Genomic DNA, 22,193 nt, shown 5'->3' with positions numbered 1-22,193 from the left:
CCAATCAGAAGAATGTCCGCAAGCTGATCACGCATCCTGCAACCCTCACCCCTAAAGTTGCCTTTAAAAACCAAAAGCCATTGGGAAGTTTGGGTCTTTTGAGCATTAGCTGCTAATTCTCCTTGCTTGGTGCCTTGCAAATAAATGCAGTACTTTCCTTTATTACAGCCTGGTGTTCGATTGGCTTTGCTGCGTGTCAGGTGAGTGGACCCAAGTTGCGTTCAGTAACAACACCATAGGTTTTTTGGCCTGTTTTTGAATTTTTATATAAATACTATGTTCTCTTTTGTTTAGGGCTCCTTAAACTCAAAATTGAGGTTCACCTATGTTGTTGTGTGTAGCCATAGCTCAATGATTTTTACTGCCGTGTAATACTCCCTATATGAATATACCATACTTTATTCTATTGCTGATGAACATTTGGGTTGTTTTCAGGTTTTATCTATATATTATGAATTGTGCTCTATGAATCTCTTGAAATGTTTTGTAGGGAACATATGCATACATTTCAATTGAGTAGGTATGTAGGAGTGAAATTGCTGGGCCATAAGGTATACATATATTTACCTTTGGTAAATACTGTCATATAGTTTTTACAGCATGATCTACCAATTTAACTCTCACCAGCAAGGTGTGAGAGGTGCATTTGCTTCACTTCCTTGCTAATATTATTAATCTGTCTTGGTCATTCTGGTGGGTGTTGGTGGTATCAGATGGTGGTTTTAATTTGCATTTCCCTAATGACTGATGATGTTAAGTATCAGTCTGGCCAAAAAGTTCTTTCGGGCTTTTCCGTAAGATGGCACAGAAAAACCCGAACGAAATTTTTGGCCAACCCAGTAGCTTTTCATATGCTTATTGCCATTTGGTTATCCTGGAAATTCTCTTTTGATTACCTTTGTTTTGTTCAGTGAAATAAAGATGACTTTATGAGATGTGTATGGGGGAAGAGATATTGGAGGTTTAGAAGAGAGGAAAATGTATTAAATGATTATTTCAGGTTGGAAACTGGAAAAGAAGCCAGATTAAGGGGGAAAAAATGACGCCTGGCAGTATTAAGAACCCAATGACATTAGGGAAAGTGAGTTTGAAAAGAAATCAGCCACTCATTCACATTCAGCTGCAAGAGTACAGGCATACAGTAGTCAGAGGGTAGCATTTACTCAGGTTTGTGATGTATCCTAGCAAGTATGAGAGAGAGGCAAAGGAGTTGAGGTTACGTTAAAGGGAGTGATCATAATGATGGACCATAGAATTTTATCTGAGTAACGTGGGGAGGGGAGGGGATGATGATGGGATGATATAAGGGGGGTACTGGAGTGTCATGTCCATGATGTGTTGGGATTGCTTTGAAGTGAGGGATTAATCCTACTTCAAGGAGTCTATTGAAGTGAGGGAGTAGTCCTATTTCAAGGAGTCTATTAAAGATTTTTAGAAACAGTGACACTTGAACTAGGTCTTGGAGTTCACCAAATGATGAAAGTAATGAAGGGTTTTCCAGGTAAGCAAATGGGATTACCAAATGCACGAAAATAACAGGGTACGTTCAGGGAAATAAATGTAGCTTTTTATAGGTAAAGAGGAGGTAGCTGGGAAGGAGGCCAGGTGAAGATGAGCCTAGAAGGTGGCCAGATTACAGAAAACCTAGTGTTCTGCTTTTGTCAAGTAGTTTGGACTTTATCTGTAAGCAATGAGGATCTGTAGAAGATACTTTTAAAAAAAATCTTTAATATGGAAATCTTCAAGCATATACATAAATAGAGAGAATAGCATAATGAAACTCCCAAGTACCCATCATCCAGTTTCAAAAATTATCAACTCCTGACCAACCTTGTTTTATCTACCCTTGGCCTAAATTTCCAACCCCAACTGAGCTATTTTGAAGTAAAACCCAAATACATTTTTCCATTCATTCTTTAGTATGTATATCACAATTGAGATAAGTAATAAACATTTAAAAAACTCAACCAACTATATCATACCTAAAGTAGTAATAGTAATTCCTTAATTTAATGAGATACCAAATGTTTTTAAATTTCCCCCACTGTGTCATAATTATGTTTTACAGTGGGTTATTTGAATTAAGACACGTTGGGTTGATACATCTCTTAAATCTCTTTTAATTGTAGATTCCTCCCTCTACCTTTATTGTATTGGCAGTTTATTTGTTGAACAAACTCGGTCTTTTTCCTCAACAGTTCCCCATATTTTGGATTCTGCTGATAGGATCTCAGCAATATTATTTAATATATTCCTGTCCCCAATATTTCTTGTAAACTGGTATTTAGATTTAGAAGCTTGAAGGGATTCAGGTTTGAATTTTTGTCAAGAAAATTTCATTTTGGTATTTTGTATTTCCTATTCCATCACATCGGGAGGTACATATGTCTGTTTGGTCTGTTTCTTCTTCTTCTTCTTTTTTAATGTTGGGATTGAACTGTGGGGTTTGGAAGTTGTCAGCCCGATTATACATTTCCCATAACCGTTTTAGTAGCCATTGATGATCATTGTTTAGTTCTTTTATTTCATAACAAATTGCAAAATGGTGGTATCCTAATTCTACAAATCCTTTTTTTTTTTTTTTTTTTTTTCGGTACGCGGGCCTCTCACTGTTGTGGCCTCTCCTGTTGCGGAGCACAGGCTCCTGACGCGCAGGCTCAACAGCCATGGCTCACGGGCCCAGCCGCTCCGCGGCACGTGGGATCTTCCCGGACCAGGGCACGAACCCGTGTCCCCTGCATCGGCAGGCGGACTCTCAACCACTGCGCCACCAGGGAAGCCCTACAAATCCTTTTTTATTTAAAATTTTTTATAAAGCAAAACTTTTCCTTATCAACAGTATTGCTACTCTGAAGAACAATTATTTCTCGTTACCAGTTTTCAGAACAATGAATTGGTTACCTAATGACAAATTTATGTGTATTCATTTAGCACTCAAGAATTGTTAAAAAACAAAACAAAACACCACATACTTCATATGCTGTGATTCACTGCAATTATTTGATGAAGCTCAAAATGCTCCATCTTTGGCTAGTGTATTTTCCTATGGCTGCAGTACCAAATTATCACAAACATAGTGGCTTAAAACCATAGAAACTTATTGTTTCACAGTTCTGGATGCCAAAAGTTCAAAATCGGTTTCACTGGGCCAAGTCAAGGTGTTGGCGTGGCCACACTCCCTTTGGAGGCTTTAGGGGAGAATATGTTCCTTGTCTTTTCCAGCTTCTGGTGGTTGCCAGCATTCCTTGGCTTGTAGCCACATCACTCTAATCTCTACCTCCATGGTCATATTGCTTTCTTTTCTCCTGTATGTCAAATCTCCTTCTGCATCTCTCTTGTAAAAATACATGTGATTACACTTAGGACCTATCCTGATTATCCTATACTTTCCCCACCTCAAGATCCTTAGTAACATTTGCAAACTTTTTTACCATATAAGGAAACATTTACACATTCTAGGGATTAGGACCTGATATCTTGGGGGACCATTATTCAGCATATGAAAACTAGTGAGACCCCTTTAAAGATGGCTCCTGTTTCCTTGTGACATGACTCCAGTAATTTTGGTTAACTTCCTTATTTTCTCTTACAAGAAGACTTTCGAAGCTTATTATATTTCCTATCCCTTACCTTTAATCAGCCATTCTCATAGTTTTTTTTTTTAAGTGTGAATGGTATTTATAAACCACAATTCGTGCATTAGGGATGCTCTCTGCTAATGGGTTGTCATTGAATCAAAAGGTCCAGGAATCAAGGGGGTAAGTGAGAATGACACTTGGCAATGTTACATCTAATAACCCACTCAAAGAATTTTTGCTTCCTGTACCTGTAATTTTGGGCTCTGCTGGTTGGGTCCCAAAGGAAGAACACATCCACTAGGAAACCAACAATGCTCCCAGTGAACTGGAAATTGAGACTCCCATTTGAGCATTTAGGGTTCTTGTGCCACTGGACCAATGGGAAAAGAAGGGGGTAATTATATTGACGGGGGTGCTTGATCCTAATTATCAAGGAACATATGGCTGCTGCTAAACAATGTGACTCTCTGGAGTGCCTCCTTAGTGTCCCCATATTCAGTTGTAAAAGTTAAGGCTATAGCAATTCACTAAAGGAAAATCCACTAAGAACTTAAATACTTCAGGAATGAAGTTTAGGGTCTCCCCACCAGGTAAAGAACCCCAGTCAGCTAAGGTGCTGACTGAAGGCAACTGGAAAATGATATGGGCTATGAAAAGAAAGATCAGGCTGATGGCTATTTAATTTATAAAAATGAGGACTATGCTGTTCCGTGTGTGTGTGTGTGTGTGTGTGTGTGTGTGTGTGTGTGTATAAACATTACATGTTAATCATTTCCCTCTCTCTCCTGTTGTTACATATAAAAGTTTCAGTGGCGACTAATTTTTATAACTTAGTCTTAACAGTACAAAATATCTGGGGAGTGGGTATGTGTGTTGAATTAACTAGGAAAGGAATTAACATCTCTAGCACATGTTCATAGTGGTAGGAATTTGTGTCTTTCTTGTGGGGGACAGATTAAGCATATTTTGTAGAAGAGATAGATTGTTGTTGTATGTAAATCTCAAAACAGGCAAAAGGATGGGAATATATGCTGAATATATATATATCCAGCACCTCTCAAAGGAGGGTGCTGGATATTCTCTTTTCTTTCAGATGCATATCAACTCTTCTGTATTTCCCTTTGCACTGCTGTGGCAGGAGGAGATCCACAAGCTACACTTCCCAGACTCCCTGCAGCTGGATTTCTGTTTAGTTCTGCCTTTGAGAGGCACTACTGGGATACTGGAAGGTGAGAAGAAGGGAGAAACTACCTTTCTTAGACATTCTGGTAGTGTCACAAGCAACAGCAGTGATAGCAGAAGTGACAGTAGATGCAGTGGCAGCTGTGGCTGGTTAGTGTAGGACAATTAGTTTCTGATCAGGCACATGGTTCAACAGTAGCAGCCTCAGTGGCATAGTGACTGTGGGCTCCGAGTCATACTGTTGTCCTCTTTGCTTCCTCCAACACTAGGGATGTTAGCTGCTTCCTCAGTTCCTATTCTTTAGACACACTTAGGTTTCATCTGTTGCTCAAGCTGTTTGAACACCTTTGTAACAAACTCCTTGTATTAAATTCCTTCCGTTTGAAATACTTAATGTGGTTTCTTTTTCCGAGTGGACAATGACGGATACATCTCCTCTAAAGTAGGCACAGGCTTCCCTGGTGGCGCAGTGGTTGAGAATCTGCCTGCCAATGCAGGGGACACGGGTTCGAGCCCTGGTCCGGGAAGATCCCACATGCTGCAGAGCAGCTGAGCCTGTGCCTCACAACTACTGAGCCTGGGCTCTAGAGCCCATGAGCCACAACTACTGAAGCCCACGCATCTAGAGCCGCAACGAAGAGTAGCCCCTGCTCGCTGCAACTAGAGAAAACCCGCACGCAGCAACGAAAGACTCAACACAGCCAAAAATAATAAATAAATTTATTAAAAAAATAAAGTAGGCACTAGAGGGGCCCCCAAACAAGCTGAAGACTTGGTCTTTTTCAAGGCTCCTACAGGTTAAGTTTCAAGACAGGTAGATTACATAACACTATGTATGGTGGTCTGGGAGCTCAGGGGAGGTTAAGAAACGTGTGAAGCAGAATGGTGAGGAAATCTTAGAAGTGGTGAGGCTTGAGTAGAGCAAACAGATCTGTGATAGGCAGGGAGAAGACAGATTTCTCCCTCAGCATTTTTTATAAGTTTAATAACAGTTGTAAAATAGACACAAAATTTACCATCTTAATCATTTTTACGTGTACAGTTCATTCTTGTTGTTGAGCAACCAATCTCCAGAACTTTTTCATTTTGCAAAACCAAAACTTTACACCCATTAAACAACTCAATCCTCCAGCCCTCAGAGCCTGACAACCACCATTCTTTCTTTCTCTAAAAATTTGACTGCTCTCTATATAAGTGGAATCATATGTTTATCTTTTTTTGCCTGGCTTATTTCATTCAGCATAATGTCCTCAAGGTCCATCCATTTTAGCATGTGTCAGGATTTCTTTTTAAGGCCGAATGATATTTCATTGTATATGTATATACAATTTTGTTTATCCATTCAATTGTTGATAGACACTTGGGTTGCTTCCACCTTTTGGCTATTGTGAATAGTGCTGCTATGAACATGGGTGTACAGGTATTTCTGAGTCTTTGCTTTCAATTCTTTTCGGTATAAATGCAGAAGTAGAGTTGCTGGATTAGATCAAAATTCTATTTTTAACTTGTTTAGGAACTGCCATACTGTTTTCCATAGCAGCTGCAACATTTTACATTCACACCAGCGGTGTACAAAAGTTCCAAGTTCTCTACATCCTCACCAACACATATTTTGTGTTTCTGTTTTTGATAGTGGCCATTTTAATGGATGTGAGGTGGCCCTTTTTAAGCACTTCTAAGATTTTGTTGTATTGTTTTCTAAGTACATAGTTTTTAACAAGAAACCCATGGGTTGGTTATCTTCGTCTCTGTGGTTACAAAGTGACTTTTACCTCTGATTACTTAAAAAAATTTTCTCTTTATCACTGGTTTTTAGCAATGATATTATGAGGTATGTGGTTATCCTGTTTAGAGTTTATTAAGGCTTCTTTTCTCTGTTGATTTATCGTTTTCATCAAATTTGGAAACATTTGACTATTTCCTAAAAATTGTTCCTTTCCTTCTTGGGGGGGGGGTTGGCACACAATATGTAGAAATCTCCACTTGATATGATCCCGCACGTCACTGAGGCTCTTCATTTTCTCCAGTCTTTTTGTCTCTGCTGTATTTTTTTTTAATTGGAGTATAATTGCTTTACAATGTTGTGTTAGCTTCTGCTGTACAATGCAGTGAATCAGCTATATGTATACCTATATTCCCTCCCTCTTGGACCTCCCTCCTACCCGCCCCCCCCCACCGCATCCCACCCATCTAGGTCGTCACAGAGCACCGAGCTGAGCTTCCTGTGCTTTATAGCTTGTTCCCACTAGCTACCTATTTTACTCATGGTAGTGTATATATGTCCATCCTAATCTCCCAATTCATCCCACCCTGCTCTTCCCTCCCCCGCAACCCCGTGTCCACATGTCCATTCTCTACATCTATGTCTCTATTCCTGCCCTGTTCATTTGTACCATTTTTTTCTCGGTTCCACATATATGCATTAATATACGATATTTGTTTTTCTTTCTGGCCCACTTCACTCTGTATGACAGACTCTAGGTCCACCCACATCTCTACAAATGACCGTTTCATTCCTTTTTATGGCTGAGTAATATTCCATTGTATATACGTACCACACCTTTATCCATTCATCTGTCGTTGGACATTTAGGTTCTCCATAGCAGCTGTATCAATTTACATTCCCACCAACAGTACAAAAGGGTTCCCTTTTCTCCACACCCTCTCCAGCATTTATTGTTTGTAAATTTTTTGATGATGGCCATTCTGAGTTGCGTGAGTTGATACCTCATTGTAGTTTTGACTTGCATTTCTCTAATAATTAGTGATGTTGAGCATCTTTTCACGTGCTTCTTGGCCACCTGTATGTCTTCTTTGGAGAAACGTCTGTTTAGGTCTTCTGCCCATTTTTGGCTTGGGTTGTTTGCTTTTCTGATATTGAGTTCCACGAGCTGTTTGCATATTTTGGAGATTAATCCTTTGTCGCTTCATTTGCAAATATTTTCTCCTATTCTGAGGGTTGTCTTTTCGTCTTGTTTATGGTTTCCTTTGCTGTGCAAAAGCTTTTAAGTTTAATTAGGTCCCATTTGTTTATTTTTGTTCTTATTTTCATTATTCTAGGAGGTGGGTCAGAAAAAAAGCTTGCTGTGGTTTATGTCAAAGAGTATTTTTCCTGTTTTCCTCTAAGAGTTTTAGAGTGTCTAGTCTTACATTTAGGCCTTTAATCCACCTGGAGTTTATTTTTGTGTACGGTGTTAGGTAGTGTTCTAATTTCATTTCTACATGTAGCTGTCCAGTTTTCCCAGCACCACTTATCAAAGAGGCTGTCTTTTCTCCATTGTATGTTCTTGCCTCCTTTGTCATAGATTAGGTGACCATATGTGCGTGGGTTTATCTCTGGGCATTCTGTCCTGTAGCATTGATCTATATTTCTGTTTTTGTGCCAGTACCATACTGCCTTGGTTTACTGTAGTTCTGTAGTATGGTTTGAAGTTGGGGAGCCTGATTCCCCAAGCTCCATTTTTCTTTCTCAAGATAGCTTTGGCTATTCAGGGTCTTTTGTGTTCCCACACAAATTGTGAAATTTTTTGTCCTAATTCTGTGAAAAATGCTATATATATAAATGTTTTGACAATTATTTATTAATCAGTTTGATCCCCTCAAGTCCTGTTTTTCACCTTAGCTAGGGTGGTTCTAAGCTAGAGTAGCTTTTACTCCATTTTAGCCTACTATTGAGGCATGACCCTCTGGGGTCTCACTCTATTCGATGCCTTAGGTGACTACTGAGAACAGTTTACTCTGGTTCCCCACCCTATGTGAGCTTTGGGAATTGCTGTTTAAAACTAACTCCCTAGCTACTTTTTGCTTGGGTTTGTAAGGCGTCATTCTACTTATGTGCAACCAAGTACACAGCAAACACTCTAGGGGACCACTGTTTTGATTCCTTTCTAGAATGCTGCATCTTTCAATCACCTCAGCTTTCCTAAACTCTGATCTCAGTGTCTTCTCAACTCAGCAAGGTTGTCAGGCTCTGTTTAGGTTACCCTCTCCCTGTGTCTATAGTCTGGGTATTTAAAAATATATATATATATTTATTTATTTATTTGGCTGCATCAGGTCTTAGTTGTGGCAATGCAGGATCTTCGTTGCGGCATGTGGGATCTTTAGTTGTGGCATGCAGACTCTTAGTTGCGGCATGTGGGACCTAGTTCCCTGACTAGGGGTTGAACCTGGGCCCCTGTACTGGGACCCAGTCTTAGCCACTGAACCACCAGGGAAGTTCCTATAGTCTGGGTATTGCCTCTATGCAGTGAGATGGAAGGTTGTAGACCTCAACTATTTCTTTGCCCCCTTTCTCAGAGATTACAGCCTTGTGCTGCCTGTTTTCCAATGTCTGGAAAACACTTTCATATATTTTGTCTACTTTTCTAGTTGTTTTTGGAAGGAAGTTAAGTCCTGTCCTTGTTATTCTGGAATGACTAGAAGTCTCTGAAGATGGGAACTTAAAAAAAAAAAAAATGAGATTAAAATTGACATATAACGTTAGTTTTAGGTGTACAAAATGGTGATTTTATATACATGTATACTGCAAAATGATTACCATAATGTTAATATCCATCACCATACAGTTAGAAATCTTTTTTCTTATGATGAGAACTTCTAAGATCTACTCTCAGCAACTTTTAAATATACACAGTTGACCCTTGAACAATGAGGGGGTTAGGGTTGCTGATCCTCTGCAGTTGAAAATCCATGTATAACTTATAGTTGGCCTTCTGTGTATGTGGTTCTTTTGCATCTGTGGTTCCACGTTTGTGGATTCAACCTACTGTGGATCGTGTAGCATTGTAGTATTTACTATTAAAAAAATTCCTGTATAAGTGGACTCACACAGTTCAAACTGGTGGTGTACAACACAGTATTGTTAACTATAGTCACTGTGCTGTACATTACATTCCCTGGATTCATTTATAACTGCAAGTTTGTATCTTATGAGCACTTTCACTCATTTTGCTCACCCTGTCGCCATCTGCCTCTGGCAACAACCAATCTGTTCTCTGTATCCATGAGTGCCATTTATTTGAGATTCCACATGTGAGGTCATACAGTTTCTTTCTCTAACTTATTTCACTTGGCATAATGCCCTCAGGATCCATCTGTTTTGTTGCAAAGGACAGGATTTCCTTTTTTTAATGGCTGAATGATCTGGTCCTTGTGGGCCATAGATGACACATTTTCTTTATGCATTCATCCATCAATGGACATGTATTTTCCTGTCTTGGCTATTGTAAATAATGCTGCTTTGAACATAGATGCAGATATCTTTTCAAGATAGTGATTTCATTCCCTTCACATAAATACCCAGAAGTGGAATTGCTGGATCATAAGGTAAATTTATTTTTAATTTTCTGAGGAATCTCCATACTTTTCCATACTGGTTGTACTAATTTACATTCTTCCCAGCAGTGCACGAGGGTTCCCTTTTCTCATCTTCACCAATGCTTGTTGTTTTTTGCCGGTAGCCATTCTAACAGGTGTGAGGTGATGTCTTACTGTGGTTTTGATTTGCATTTCCCTGGTTAATGATGAGCATAGTTTCATGTACCTGTTGGCTGTATTTATGTCTTCTTTGGGAAAATGTCTATTCAGAACAGTTTTTTAGCTATTGTCTGAATTCTTTATATTTTGGATATAAATCTATCAGGTATATAATTTGCAAATATTTTCTCCTCTTCTGTAGGCCGCCTGCTCATTTTATTGATGGTTTTTCCTTTGCTGTGCAGAGCTTTTTAGTTTGGTGTAGTTCCACTTAATTTTACTTTTGTTGCCTTCGCTTTTGGTATCAAATACAAAAAATTCACTGCCAAGACTGATGTCAGGGAGCTTTACTCGTTTTCTTCTAGTTTTATGGCTTCAGGTCTTAGGTTCAAGTCTAATTTAGTCCATTTTGGTTAATTTTTTGTGTGTAGTGTAAGAGAGTGGTCCAGTTTTCCCAACACCATTTATGGACAAGACTGTCCTTTCCCCATTGTACATTCTTGCCTCCTTTGTCATAAATTAATTGACCGTATATGTGTGGCTTTATTTCTGGGCTCTCTATTCTGTTCCACTGATCTATGTGTCTGTTTTTATGCCAATATTATCATGCTGTTTTGATTACTATAGATTTGTAATATAGTCAGAAAGCAGGAAGTGTGATGTCTTCAGCTTTGTTCTTGCTTTAGCTATTCAAGGTGTTTTGTGGCTCACTTTGGTAAACAGAATGCGTAAAAGCAGAGGAAGAAAGTATCAGAGAATAAGAGTTGGGACATCCACGAGAGAATACTGTTGACAGTTTTCTAGCACAATGCTCTCTTGAACTAATGCTGCTAAATCTTTTGCTGTATGTTGCAAAGTTCTTATACCTCTTACAAGGTAGAATGCCTTGCCCCAAACCCCAAGCACATTCTATCTACCTATGTACTAGAAAAATAAGATTCTATTATTACTACAGCATATAAAAAAATAGCTGGATGAATTTTCACCAAATTAGGGGGCAGTTTTAGAATGGATTGACAGAACCAATGTTGCAGATTCTTATGGAGAATTTGCACTTTCCCTTACCATGCATTGTTTTATTCATTCCAAATTTTATAACTATGCTACAAATAATTGCTTCTCCAGTTGAGTGAAAACACACACATACATTCCAATATATGTATGTATTTTACATATTTTACTATTAGTGATTCAATTATGACCCACTCAAAACTGACGATAACATACCTTAAGACACTGGGATTGATGTCAACCAAGAGATAAAATACTTTTTCCCCCCTTAACATCAGCTGAAGACAGATCACTATAAACAAACCAAACAATGACCAGTCAGGCATCAAACCCAAAGAAGCTATTCTTGGTCCACTATTTGGGTGTTAAGGTAGTACTCAGTAATACATTGAGACAGGACCAACTGTACGTTACCACACAAAGCCCAGATTTTACAGTTAGTTCTACTAATAGATGAATTAATGGACTTTTTTTCTTCTTCCACATTAACAGGCAAGTAAGCTTATTATCACTGGAGTCTGCAGCCAGGTGGGAGAGCTTATACCAAAGTGGTGTAAGCTCTGGCCGTGTCTCTCCTGTAATTTCCAGTGAAGTCCAAGTACTGCTGTGGGAAGATTAGAACACCTATATCACTATGCAGATGTTAGCCATGGGTATGCAAGTAATTAGAACTGAGAGGAGGAAATGTCAGGCTATGACTTCTGTACTCCTGCCCAGGCGAAAAGAGAGGTGTGTATGTGGTGGCTGTCTAAGTACAAGAATTGGTTTCAACTGGTGGAATGTGGTATAATCCCTAGGGTTTACACCTAGGGACACTATAAACCCTAGGTATTCCACACCAGTTACCTGGATGAGTATGAGTGAGTACTGAGAGTGATGTAAGTTCTTCCTGTCCTTTGCTGTGTTTTCTCATGACTCCTTTGTTAAGAGCTCACAAGGGAAGAGCTCAATATGGGTTGTACTCAGATACAAGCGTGTTTAAGTTTTGAATGATGGATAGGATCTTGATTCTGAAAGGAAAGTCATGAGAAATGAAGGAAACAGCATAACCAAGACAAAAGAGAAATCTGACTTGTTTCTTTCTCAAATTTAATTGGAGCAGACTATGTGCTCATTCGTAGGGAAGGTCATGAAGAGAACACTGGAATAGACTGTGCAGAATGGGCTACAAGGATGAAAGTTAGTTTTAATTTAAGAATCAAGGACTACACTGATGTGCTGAGGTAATACTAGGAGCACGAAGGCATTAGTCCAATTAGTAGGTCATGGCAGTCAACCATTTCCTGTAAGAAACTCATCATCTAGGTCATGTTACTTTTGTATGTTTGAAAGCACAATCTAGTGACATCATTTATAGGATCTAAAATCCCCCAAAGTATACACCGCCAGCCCTGTACTTTTCTTAAGATCTCAGTGACTGTTAATAACATGAAAAAAGTTTAAACCATAATTTACTCCTTAAGAAACAGAAATTTCTACAACCATTGTAAGTTTACTATCAACATAACCTGTCTCCTAACCATCATGTGGAACCTCCAAAATAAAAAGGTATTGATCTTGACCCACTGCAATTAAGAAAAATCCTAATTAGGTAACCTTTGGTAATTAAGCTTCTAAATCTGTAAAAGGGGAACAAAGTTCTTCCAGGGCTGTTGTGAGGATTATCCAGAAGAATATATGTAACACAGCACTGATAATGAAGTTAGTGATGTTGGCCATTATCTTACATAGATCAGACCTGAGCACTGATTACTTAAAAATGATGAAACCTATTATATAACATGCTTCTACAACTAAAAAATAGGGGGACGGTGTGCAATATAAAGGTCTTTTTTAGTACTTTAATAGGTTTATGAAAAGCTATCTTGCTGATGATTACTGCCAACTCTATTATCTCTCAGCAGAGTGAGAGTGAAAGGACGGCTTCACATTGAAAGGGTTGAACTGGGAATGACCGCAGGATGGGGCTGTAAAAGCCTACTTCTACTAAATGATAAATGTTCTCCCTCTGTGACATTTTAGAAATGCCACTTTCTTCATCATATATTCCTAGATTGACAAAGGAAACTTTTTCCTTCAAGTACACAAAGATATGGGATACATTTAATAGGACTTTTTTTTTTTTTTTTTTTTTTGCAGTACGCGGGCCTCTCACTGTTGTGGCCTCTCCCTTTGTGGAGCACAGGCTCTGGACGCGCAGGCTCAGCAGCCATGGCTCACAGGCCCAGCAGCTCCGCAGCATGTGGGATCTTCCCGGACTGGGGCATGAACCCGTGTCCCCTGCATCGGCAGGTGGACTCTCAACCACTGCACCACCAGGGAAGCCCTTAATAGGACTTTTTATTGAAAGTCTAATAACTGGTAAGATGTAGAATATTCTAAAAATGAAACCTGACTCATATGGACAATTTAAGAAATAATTTACATGTAAAGACTACATGTTTAATTTTTCCTAGTTGAGTTCTACTTAGATTTTTCACACCAATAATTACCCTTGGTTTTGTACTTAATTCTAGTCTGGAATTTTGGTCTTGCCCCTGCTAATGCTTTCATCAGTTAAACTAACAAACAATTGATAAAAACTAACTTTACTGAAATGAATGCATTTTCTAATTTCCTTTGCAAGGAACACGGTGCTCTGTCAAAATGCTTATCTAATATCTCCATATTGCTCAGTAGCTCTAGCAGTTATTACTCACATTGAGTTTTAAAATGAATTTATTAAAGAATGGTCTTAGGAAGGCCACAATGTTTGATTTGTCATTAAAAAAAAGTTCTGTTTCTTCATGCTGTATAATAAGGTAATGTAACAAGGTACAGAATTATAAGCTTCTTTCTACTGGAATTCTCTGATAGTACGGCACAGTGTAGTCATTTCTGCAATGCTAGAATAAATTAAAAAAAAAGTCTCTTCTATGCTTCTCTTCAAAAAGCGATGAACAATAACAGGATGGCATTAAAAAGCCATTTTTTTCCTATTCATTCTGTAGTATTGGAGCCAGTATCTAGGAAACAGAGGAGAGACACAGTAAATTCAAGCAGCAACTTAAATTTAAATATGTTGAGAAAATCTTTCTTTCAAAAGTAAAACAGGAAGTAATGGTGGTGAAGAAGGGGAGACAAGGGTGGAAAAGAAAAGCTGACCACAGTAATATCTTGTGCACGTAAATGTCTTTTTACCTCTGCCTTAAAAGGCAAGTTAACGCTTAGTCTCCACATTTATGTTAAGAGAAATCAAGTTATACTACATTTGGTTCATACAGCTGCTATACTTTTTTTCAAGTCCTCTACTGTCCACAAATTTAAAACCACAAAGGACTATAACATAGAAGAGAATTGTTTTAATTCCTGGCGAGAAAAAGACCAAAATTCTAGCCACTATCAATCACTTTCTCTGCTTCTCTATTTGGAATTGAACTTTATTTCAGAAAGCTGACTTTTAGAAGAAATGGGCTTATTTCGCAGTAGTACTGCATTTATCTGGTTACTAAGGAATGGTATTAATTATTACTTAAGCTTCTACCTCTAAATGCCACAACTATTTATACTTTAATGATTGATTGTATTTTCTGCTGACACGAGTGCATGGAACACAATCTAAGCTTTTCTTGAATACTCAACAATCGTTTCTTTGAAGAACAATGACTGTACTGTGCTGTAAGTGGGGCAAGTTCCTCAGAAGCCACTGCAGTAGGTAAGGCTGATTTGTACTTTATATACACTGAAGTGTGAAAAAACAGACAATCTTATATCTTTAAGAAGAGAAATACACTCTAAAGACTACCTCTAAGTAAAATACATATGTTTACATGGACTCTTTGATATTATTAAGCTTGCTGAGGGGCCTTCACTGACTTTTTGGTTCTTAGCTGTTTCAAATGATTGATCGATTGACACGCTACTAGTCTACATCTGTGCTGTCCAATGTGGTAGCTACTGGCTAACCACATGTGGCTATTTAAAGTTAAGAAAATTAAATAAAAATTAAAACATTAAATTTCTCACTTGCCCTAATCCATTTCAAGTGCTTAACAGTCAGATGTGGCTATTGGAGAGTACAGACAGGAAACACTTCCATCAGCATGCAAGTTTTATGAACAGTACTGATCCATATCATTATTAACTCATTTTGATAGTGGTCTAGAAATTATACATTAATGCTTAAATTCTATAGTCTAGTAAAAATCTGAAAACCTAAGGGTTATAAGGGTACTATTAGCCTAAATTATAAGAAAGACATGAAAAAAAGCATACATTATCTGACATACAGAAATGTTATCTGTGATCCAGGAACTAGAAACACAGATTTTTTTTTGTTATTACAGCAAAGAACAAGCTATTTGGTAAAGTTCTTAGAATGATTATCCCTAGTTAACCTTCCAAAATGAAATGTATGAGCCACTGTAACATTGCTAGTTTCAGAGACTCTGACATCTGGAAGATATGATTTCTTTAAAAAGGGATAAAGGTATATAATTCTAGGCAGCTATCAAAAATCAGGTTTAAGAGAACAGTTAATGACTTATGTGTGAAAAATGATATAGTTGCAAATAAGTACGTGCATACATATATTACTGTAAAGATATGTATAAATAAAGACTAGAAGGTTACACATTAAAATATTAAGTGATATGTTATCTCCAGATGATGTTACAAATGACGTTTTTCTTCTGTGTGGTTTTCTGTCTTTATAGCTTTTCAGTGATAGGGCATTTCTTTGAAACCCAAAACATAAAAACAAAAAAACCTAACCTACAACCTGAGAAACGGAGGGTCCTGCTTTCTACATTTCTCTTTCTCTTGCTTTTCAAAATTCCCCTTCTTGGAAAGTGACAGTATTCTCTATTTAATTTCAGGAATAGCTGCTTTAAACACAAATTGTTCAGATTACGAAGTAAAAGTAAGTATAATTTATATATTTAAAATTCAATTAGTAAAAAGAAAATAATCATGGAACAGAAAGCAGAGGAGAAGTTCTTAGGTTTGCTGTAAAAATATCTGCATGTAACAGATCAGAGGACTAGATATTTACCATTATGACTGATAAGGCTCTTATGGTTATTTAAAGTCTTTTAAATAATCATTTTTAAAATGTATAGGTCTCCAACGAAACAGAAACCATAGGATAAAACTGTTGAAATTAAACACTTCATTAAAGAAAAAGAAAAGCTTTAGAAACACTTCAACTCTGCAACTGAAATAGGGAAGAAAAGCTTATTAATATGCTTCCCCCCCGACCCTGCACACAAAGTCAAGCTGTGGAAGTAGTAAAGTCAAGCTGTGGAAGTAGTCTATGTGTCATATGAAATGTTTATACCTAAAGTTAGTAAGAGGACTATGTGAGATCTGGAATCCAGAATCTAGCTGGGAAAGAAGGCTGGTCTCTCTATCTGGGAGTGGATCACTGGCCCTTTTCTCCCTTAATGTCAGATGAAAGTTTTCTAAAGACTCATGAAAACAAGATTTCAAGTAGCTTTGCTTTCACAGTAATTAGGGCAAACACTTACTTTTACCATCACAGGCTACAATTTTCACTTTATCCACTTTAATAAGTTCTGTCACCTCTCTGAATTCAACATCATTCAATACAAAAGTCCACACATTATCGCAGAATCTGTATGTATTTAGAGAGCCCTTTAAAACAAAACATTTAGACAAACCATGAAAAGTCATTTTTTCCCCCTCACATTTTTCTCCAGACAATTTAAGAAAACCTAGCTACAAGTACATAATTCTCAAAATAGGATGAAAATTAAGGAAAATCTTAAGCAAGCAATCTTAAGTGTTAATCACTTAAAAAAATTCTAGATAAATTTGCTAAGGGAAGAGTTAAAAAATATTTTAGTTAGCAGACTACTTTCAGCACTGGAAAAGCCTGCAAATTACTTACCTGAAATCTTAAGAAAAATTGAATGGAAATCTGAATCTGTATTTCTACTGCCCTCATGTGGCTAAATTATGAAAATGCATTTGAATTTTTTATATAAATACTTTCAAAAAATACTTTTTAAAAGCAACCGATTTTACTGTGTATGTTGATTCTCTGAATTTATACAAAAGCAGGGAATTCCTAGAAACATTCATTTTCATCCTGTGACTTATAGCTCAGATGAATTACTGTATTAGCCACTAAAATTACAACATTATTGTCCTCTGCAACTCACATTCTTATAATTAATACCTATTCCTCCTAAAAATTTTATCTGAACATTAAAAGGAACTTTTTGCAAGGGTGGACACCAACAGAATATAATCAAAACCTGAGAGATATATACATGCACAAATATTTACATATGAAATTTAGTATTCAATGAGACATTTATATGCCTTCAGAAAAAAAAATTCAGCACAAAACTGTTCCCTGCAGTGTTACTTGTAATATCAAAAACTGAGTTCTCATTAATGGCTTAAGTTAGAATGATTATGGGAATTATAATGGCTATGAATGAATAAATTTAATATATATGAATAATTACTATTTCTTAGACTATACTAGGCACTGAGGATACAACGGTAAGCAATCCACATATGATCCCTGCCATCCAAGAAGCTTAGGTTAGCAGGGGAGATCACTGAAACAAGTAAATACATAGTGTAACAGTGCTATGAAAGATTGTCACTGGGTACAATGGGAGCACGGTAGAGGCATCCAAGTAGGACAGAGAAAGCTTGAGTTCCCAAAGAATGAAAAAGAGTCAACGGAAAGGTGGGACAGCAGAAAGGAAGACAAACACTTGGAATGGGATAGTAAGTTCCTGAAAGGAGAATATGACAGGAGGTCCTAAGGTGAAAGAGATCATGGAAAACCTTGGGAAAGCTTTTCCGTATTGTGAGGGCATTAGGACGTCAATGAAGGATTTCAAGCAGAGGAGTAACATGATGAGATTTGCATTTTGCATTTTTGGTGATAACATGAACAGACTAGAGGGGAGTCTGACTGAAGGAAGGAGAGAAGCTAAGAAGCCGATAGCTTTTAGCTGGCTGAATCAGACAGGTGAAAGTGGCTGGGCGATAACAGAGGCAAGGGGGTCCCGGGAAGTGGAGAGATTTTAAAAGGTAGATCTGTCAACGCTTGATAACCAACCGGATACGGTAGGGTGGGGAACAGAGAAATCTTTGATATTCCCAAGTTTCTGGCTTGCGTAACAACGCATTCATAGAAAAAACTGGTTTGGGGGAAAGTTAAATTTGAGTTTCAGCTACATCTTACCATATCCAATAAGCAGCTGGAGTGTAGAAGCAAGCATGGGAGCGTATCAATTTTAAAGCCAAGGACTGGATGAGATCATTCAAGGAGAATATGTGGAGCCCTAGATAACCCTTAAGGAAAACCAGCAATTAAGTGATACAAAGTAGCCTGAGAAGAGGGGCCAGAGAATAGAAGAAAAAAGCCAAAATAGTAAGATTTCAAGGGAAGTATGCGTTTCAAAAGAGACTAATCAATAGTATCACTAATTATGCATTAGATTTAGCAATAAATAACTTGGCAAGAGAAGTTTCAGTGGAGAGGTGGGAGTAATGCATAGAAAATCACTCAGGACATATTAAGTAAAAAGATGCAGAGTTGTAAATGTAAAAAAAAAATTTTTTTTTAATTAGATCTCTTCCTTGACTATAGTTTGAGCCGTTGGAAGGCTGAACAACCAAATGCCAACCTCAATGTTCATTTCTGGCTTGTGTATAATCAGAGATCTTTTAAGTGTGTGGGTTACTGTCATATCCAGTTAGTGGCAGATGTGTCAATGACTTGAACCAGGCAAGTCACTGCTATTTATGATTAGCATGTGAACATTCAACTATGCTGAAATTCTGTTCTTTATATTAAAAATTTCCTTCTATATGATAGATAACATGTGGCTAAACTGTATCTTTAATGCACCTCTAATAAATACATATATTTTTTACATATATCTACTGAATAACACTTTTTTACAGTTAATTTACCTTTAGCTAAAGAGATCCAAACTAGAAACCTACAATAATACAACTAGAAGACCACTCAGGCCTTGTGAATCCTACGACTCTGATAAGTAGTCAAACAAATTTTCTACATGGGCAAGTACGTATCAACATGGATCAATTTAGAATTAAAGGATCAGGTTCTGAATGACAAAGTAGGCACATTTGTATGTATGGTTGTACAAAAAGGAAGCTTTGCCAGCATTATTACTGTTAAAAATTCAAGAATCCACTGATAAAATTTTATAAAGCCACGTTTTACTCCAGATAATTGTTAGGCATGTGACAATCATGTGACTTATTTATATGAACATAAAATACATGCAGATTTTACCCCTTCACTACAATAAGTCAAACGGGGCCTGTCTTCTTTTGCCCTGTATACCCAATATCCAGAACAATGCCTCGTATTTAATAGGCATTGAAATGTTCGTTGAATAAATGATAAATTTTTCTTTTGTGCTTTTCATCACAAACTAAAACCAAAAACCCCAAACACTGATGTCTCTTAAATGCAAATTAACATCTATATTCTTTTCATTTGTTGATTTTCATATCTTGTAATCTGAATTTACCATCGAATTGAGAAAGACAGTTTCGTTCAGTTTGGGATTACTGTTCAAAGTACAAATGATTCAAATGAGACCAAGCTACCAGAAGAGACCATTATCTGCCAACAGGTCAGGTCTATAAGCCATGTTATCTAAGAGTACGTGGGCGGCAACGTGAAGTTTCTAGAAATAACTCTGAACTTCCCTGGTCAGAGTTTAAAAAACATAACTGATCCTTAGAGATTACTCTCACTTACCTTCAATCCTGCAGATAATGTTTCAGACATTTGAAATCTCAGTAACTCTTCAGGGAAGGTAGCCAAACATACATAGGCTGATTTGTGAAAAACAATGGAATAAGAATCTAAAAACAACTCTGTATCTAACATTAAGTGGATGAACTTAGTATACAGATTTAAACATCAAGCAAACAAGTTCCAAAGTTTGATTAAGCCATCTCTTTTTATGATTAATAAATATGTAGGTGTCCTAAAAAGCACTATTGTAACAACCATGGTGCAGCTTCTAGATTTAAGAAAATATCCTTACCCTGAAATTGACTCGGTTCCTGACCCTCTGTGCCAACGCTGAATTTATAGCCTTATCAAACTGAAGTAGAACTTGAAGGGCAAGCTGGGGGGTAATCTGTTGAGACTGAGAAAAAATAAAGGTCATGAATCTTCTTAGAGAAGAACATTAAAGAAAAAATAAAACAAAAATACATGAATTATAGGGCTTCCCTGGTGGCACAGTGGTTGAGAATCTGCCTGCCAATGCAGGGGACACGGGTTCGAGCCCTGGTCTGGGAAGATCCCGAGCCCTGTCTGGGAAGATCCCACATGCCGCAGAGCAACTAAGCCCGTGAGCCACAACTACTGAGCCTGCGCATCTGGAGCTTCTGCTCCACAACAAGAGAGGCCACGACAGTGAGAGGCCCGCACACCGCGATGAAGAGCGGCTCCCGCTCGCCACAACTAGAGAAAGCCCTCGCATAGAAACGAAGACCCAACACACCCAAAAATAAAATAAAATTTTTTAAAAAGCTAAAAAAACAAAAAATCATGAATTATCATCTAAAATTTAACTGAGGTTAACCAGAGCCTCTAAACTAGAATCCCTTAAACTAGAATCCCTTATTCTTTTTGCCATAACTGACAACTAAGAAGCAAAGGCTGACAATATTTTCTTGCATTATCTTGACACAAACATAATTTTGAAAAGAAAACATGCAGTGATGTTACACCACCAGGACAAAACTTTGTCTACCACTCCTTCACAGTATCTGGAAAGAAGTGTTCGATAAATTGAAGGAACCAAGTTTCTTTTAAATAAAAAACTTGGGACCAATAATACGTTAAAAAAAAAAAGTCTAATCTTATCAAAGCTCAAAATATATGAAAATAAATGGAAATATGAGGTTTACATAAAAAGGTTAATTTTCCTAAAATTAAAATATAAATTCAAAATTCTAATTTAAATCTCAAGACTTGTATTAACTTATCCAAAGTTATCTTAAAGCTATGTAGACTATGCCATTCTCATAAGTATGAGAACAAGAATTATTATAGATCCATCTAAATAAAAATGTTAATTTTTTTACTCCCTCACCTGTATAAGCTCATCGAGGCTCTCCTGAAGACTGTTTCCCAAAGTGGTATTTCTGTACAACTGATATGCCATGGCTTAGGAGGGAGAAATTCTTTTTCTTATTCAGGCTTGCATTGATATCCTAAAAATTTAATATGAAAGTATTAAAAAAATTATAAATTACATATGTAACACAGTCTACTTCATATTTTCTAATATATACTATTAGCATACTATATAATAACTGAGGAATTGCAAGGAATAGTTAAAAATAGTTTTTCTATATATTTTTTCTATTATTTCGACGTAGGCATTTATACTCCTTTGTACAAAGTATAGATATATATATTAAAATGTACATCTTTACCATTTCTTTCAAATATCTACCTTTTGACCTAGTCTAGAATTTACCATGTACCATTCTTTTCTACTTACTGTCAAGTCACTGATCCAGACAATCTTCAGCTCACATTTGAATGCCTTCCCCTTCATTTTCCTGTTCTCTTAAAATTCAGTATTTAGAGTGCCTACCCAGAAGATAGCACTGTGACAGGTACCATGGAGAGGAAGATAAAGAAAGATACACTTCTGACCCTAAAAAATTTATACTTTAGAAAACGTAACAGACACATAAAAAAGTTAGAGAATAAGAAATGTGATAGAGATTATATACAGTTATTATGAAGGCTGCCTGTGGACTGAATGAGTTGGCTCACAAAAGCTTCCTGATTCTTCAAGCTAGACTTTAGCTAAGCAAAGGAGGAAAGTCATCTTAGGCTGAAAAAATAAATAGAATGAGTAAAGCCATAGAAGGATGAAATAATACAGTCTGTAGACAGAACTATAA

At 37.2% G+C, this 22,193-nt stretch overlaps 1 protein-coding gene across 1 annotated transcript; it reads right to left on the bottom strand.

Annotated features, from left to right (window-relative positions):
* Positions 1-13,949: 13,949 nt before the first annotated feature.
* On the bottom strand, positions 13,950-21,488 carry GTF2A2 (general transcription factor IIA subunit 2). Its single transcript, XM_004274691.4, has 4 exons — positions 21,368-21,488; positions 20,309-20,413; positions 16,757-16,883; positions 13,950-14,254 (listed from the first exon to the last, which is right to left on the bottom strand). Exons 1-4 carry the CDS (start codon positions 21,437-21,439, stop codon positions 14,229-14,231), a joined length of 330 nt encoding a protein of 109 aa, XP_004274739.1. The 5' UTR covers positions 21,440-21,488; the 3' UTR covers positions 13,950-14,228.
* Positions 21,489-22,193: the final 705 nt, after the last annotated feature.

The sequence above is a fragment of the Orcinus orca genome, chromosome 2 (genome assembly GCF_937001465.1).
Source record: "Orcinus orca chromosome 2, mOrcOrc1.1, whole genome shotgun sequence".
NCBI classification, from domain to species: Eukaryota; Metazoa; Chordata; class Mammalia; order Artiodactyla; family Delphinidae; genus Orcinus; species Orcinus orca.
The sequence above is the reverse complement of the archived record's forward strand: the minus strand, read 5'-3'. Positions and strand labels throughout refer to the sequence as shown.

Bases quoted from the DNA above. Each gene is read 5' to 3' on its own strand.
- GTF2A2 (XM_004274691.4), bottom strand. From the start codon at position 21,439: ATGGCATATCAGTTGTACAGAAATACCACTTTGGGAAACAGTCTTCAG. The intron at 20,414-21,367 runs GTGAGGGAGTAA...ATTTTTTCTCAG, and splicing joins GCCTCGATGAGCTTATACAG to TCTCAACAGATTACCCCCCA. The intron at 14,255-16,756 runs GTAAGTGTTTGC...TCTGTTTCCTAG, and splicing joins TGTAGCCTGTGATGGTAAAA to ATACTGGCTCCAATACTACA.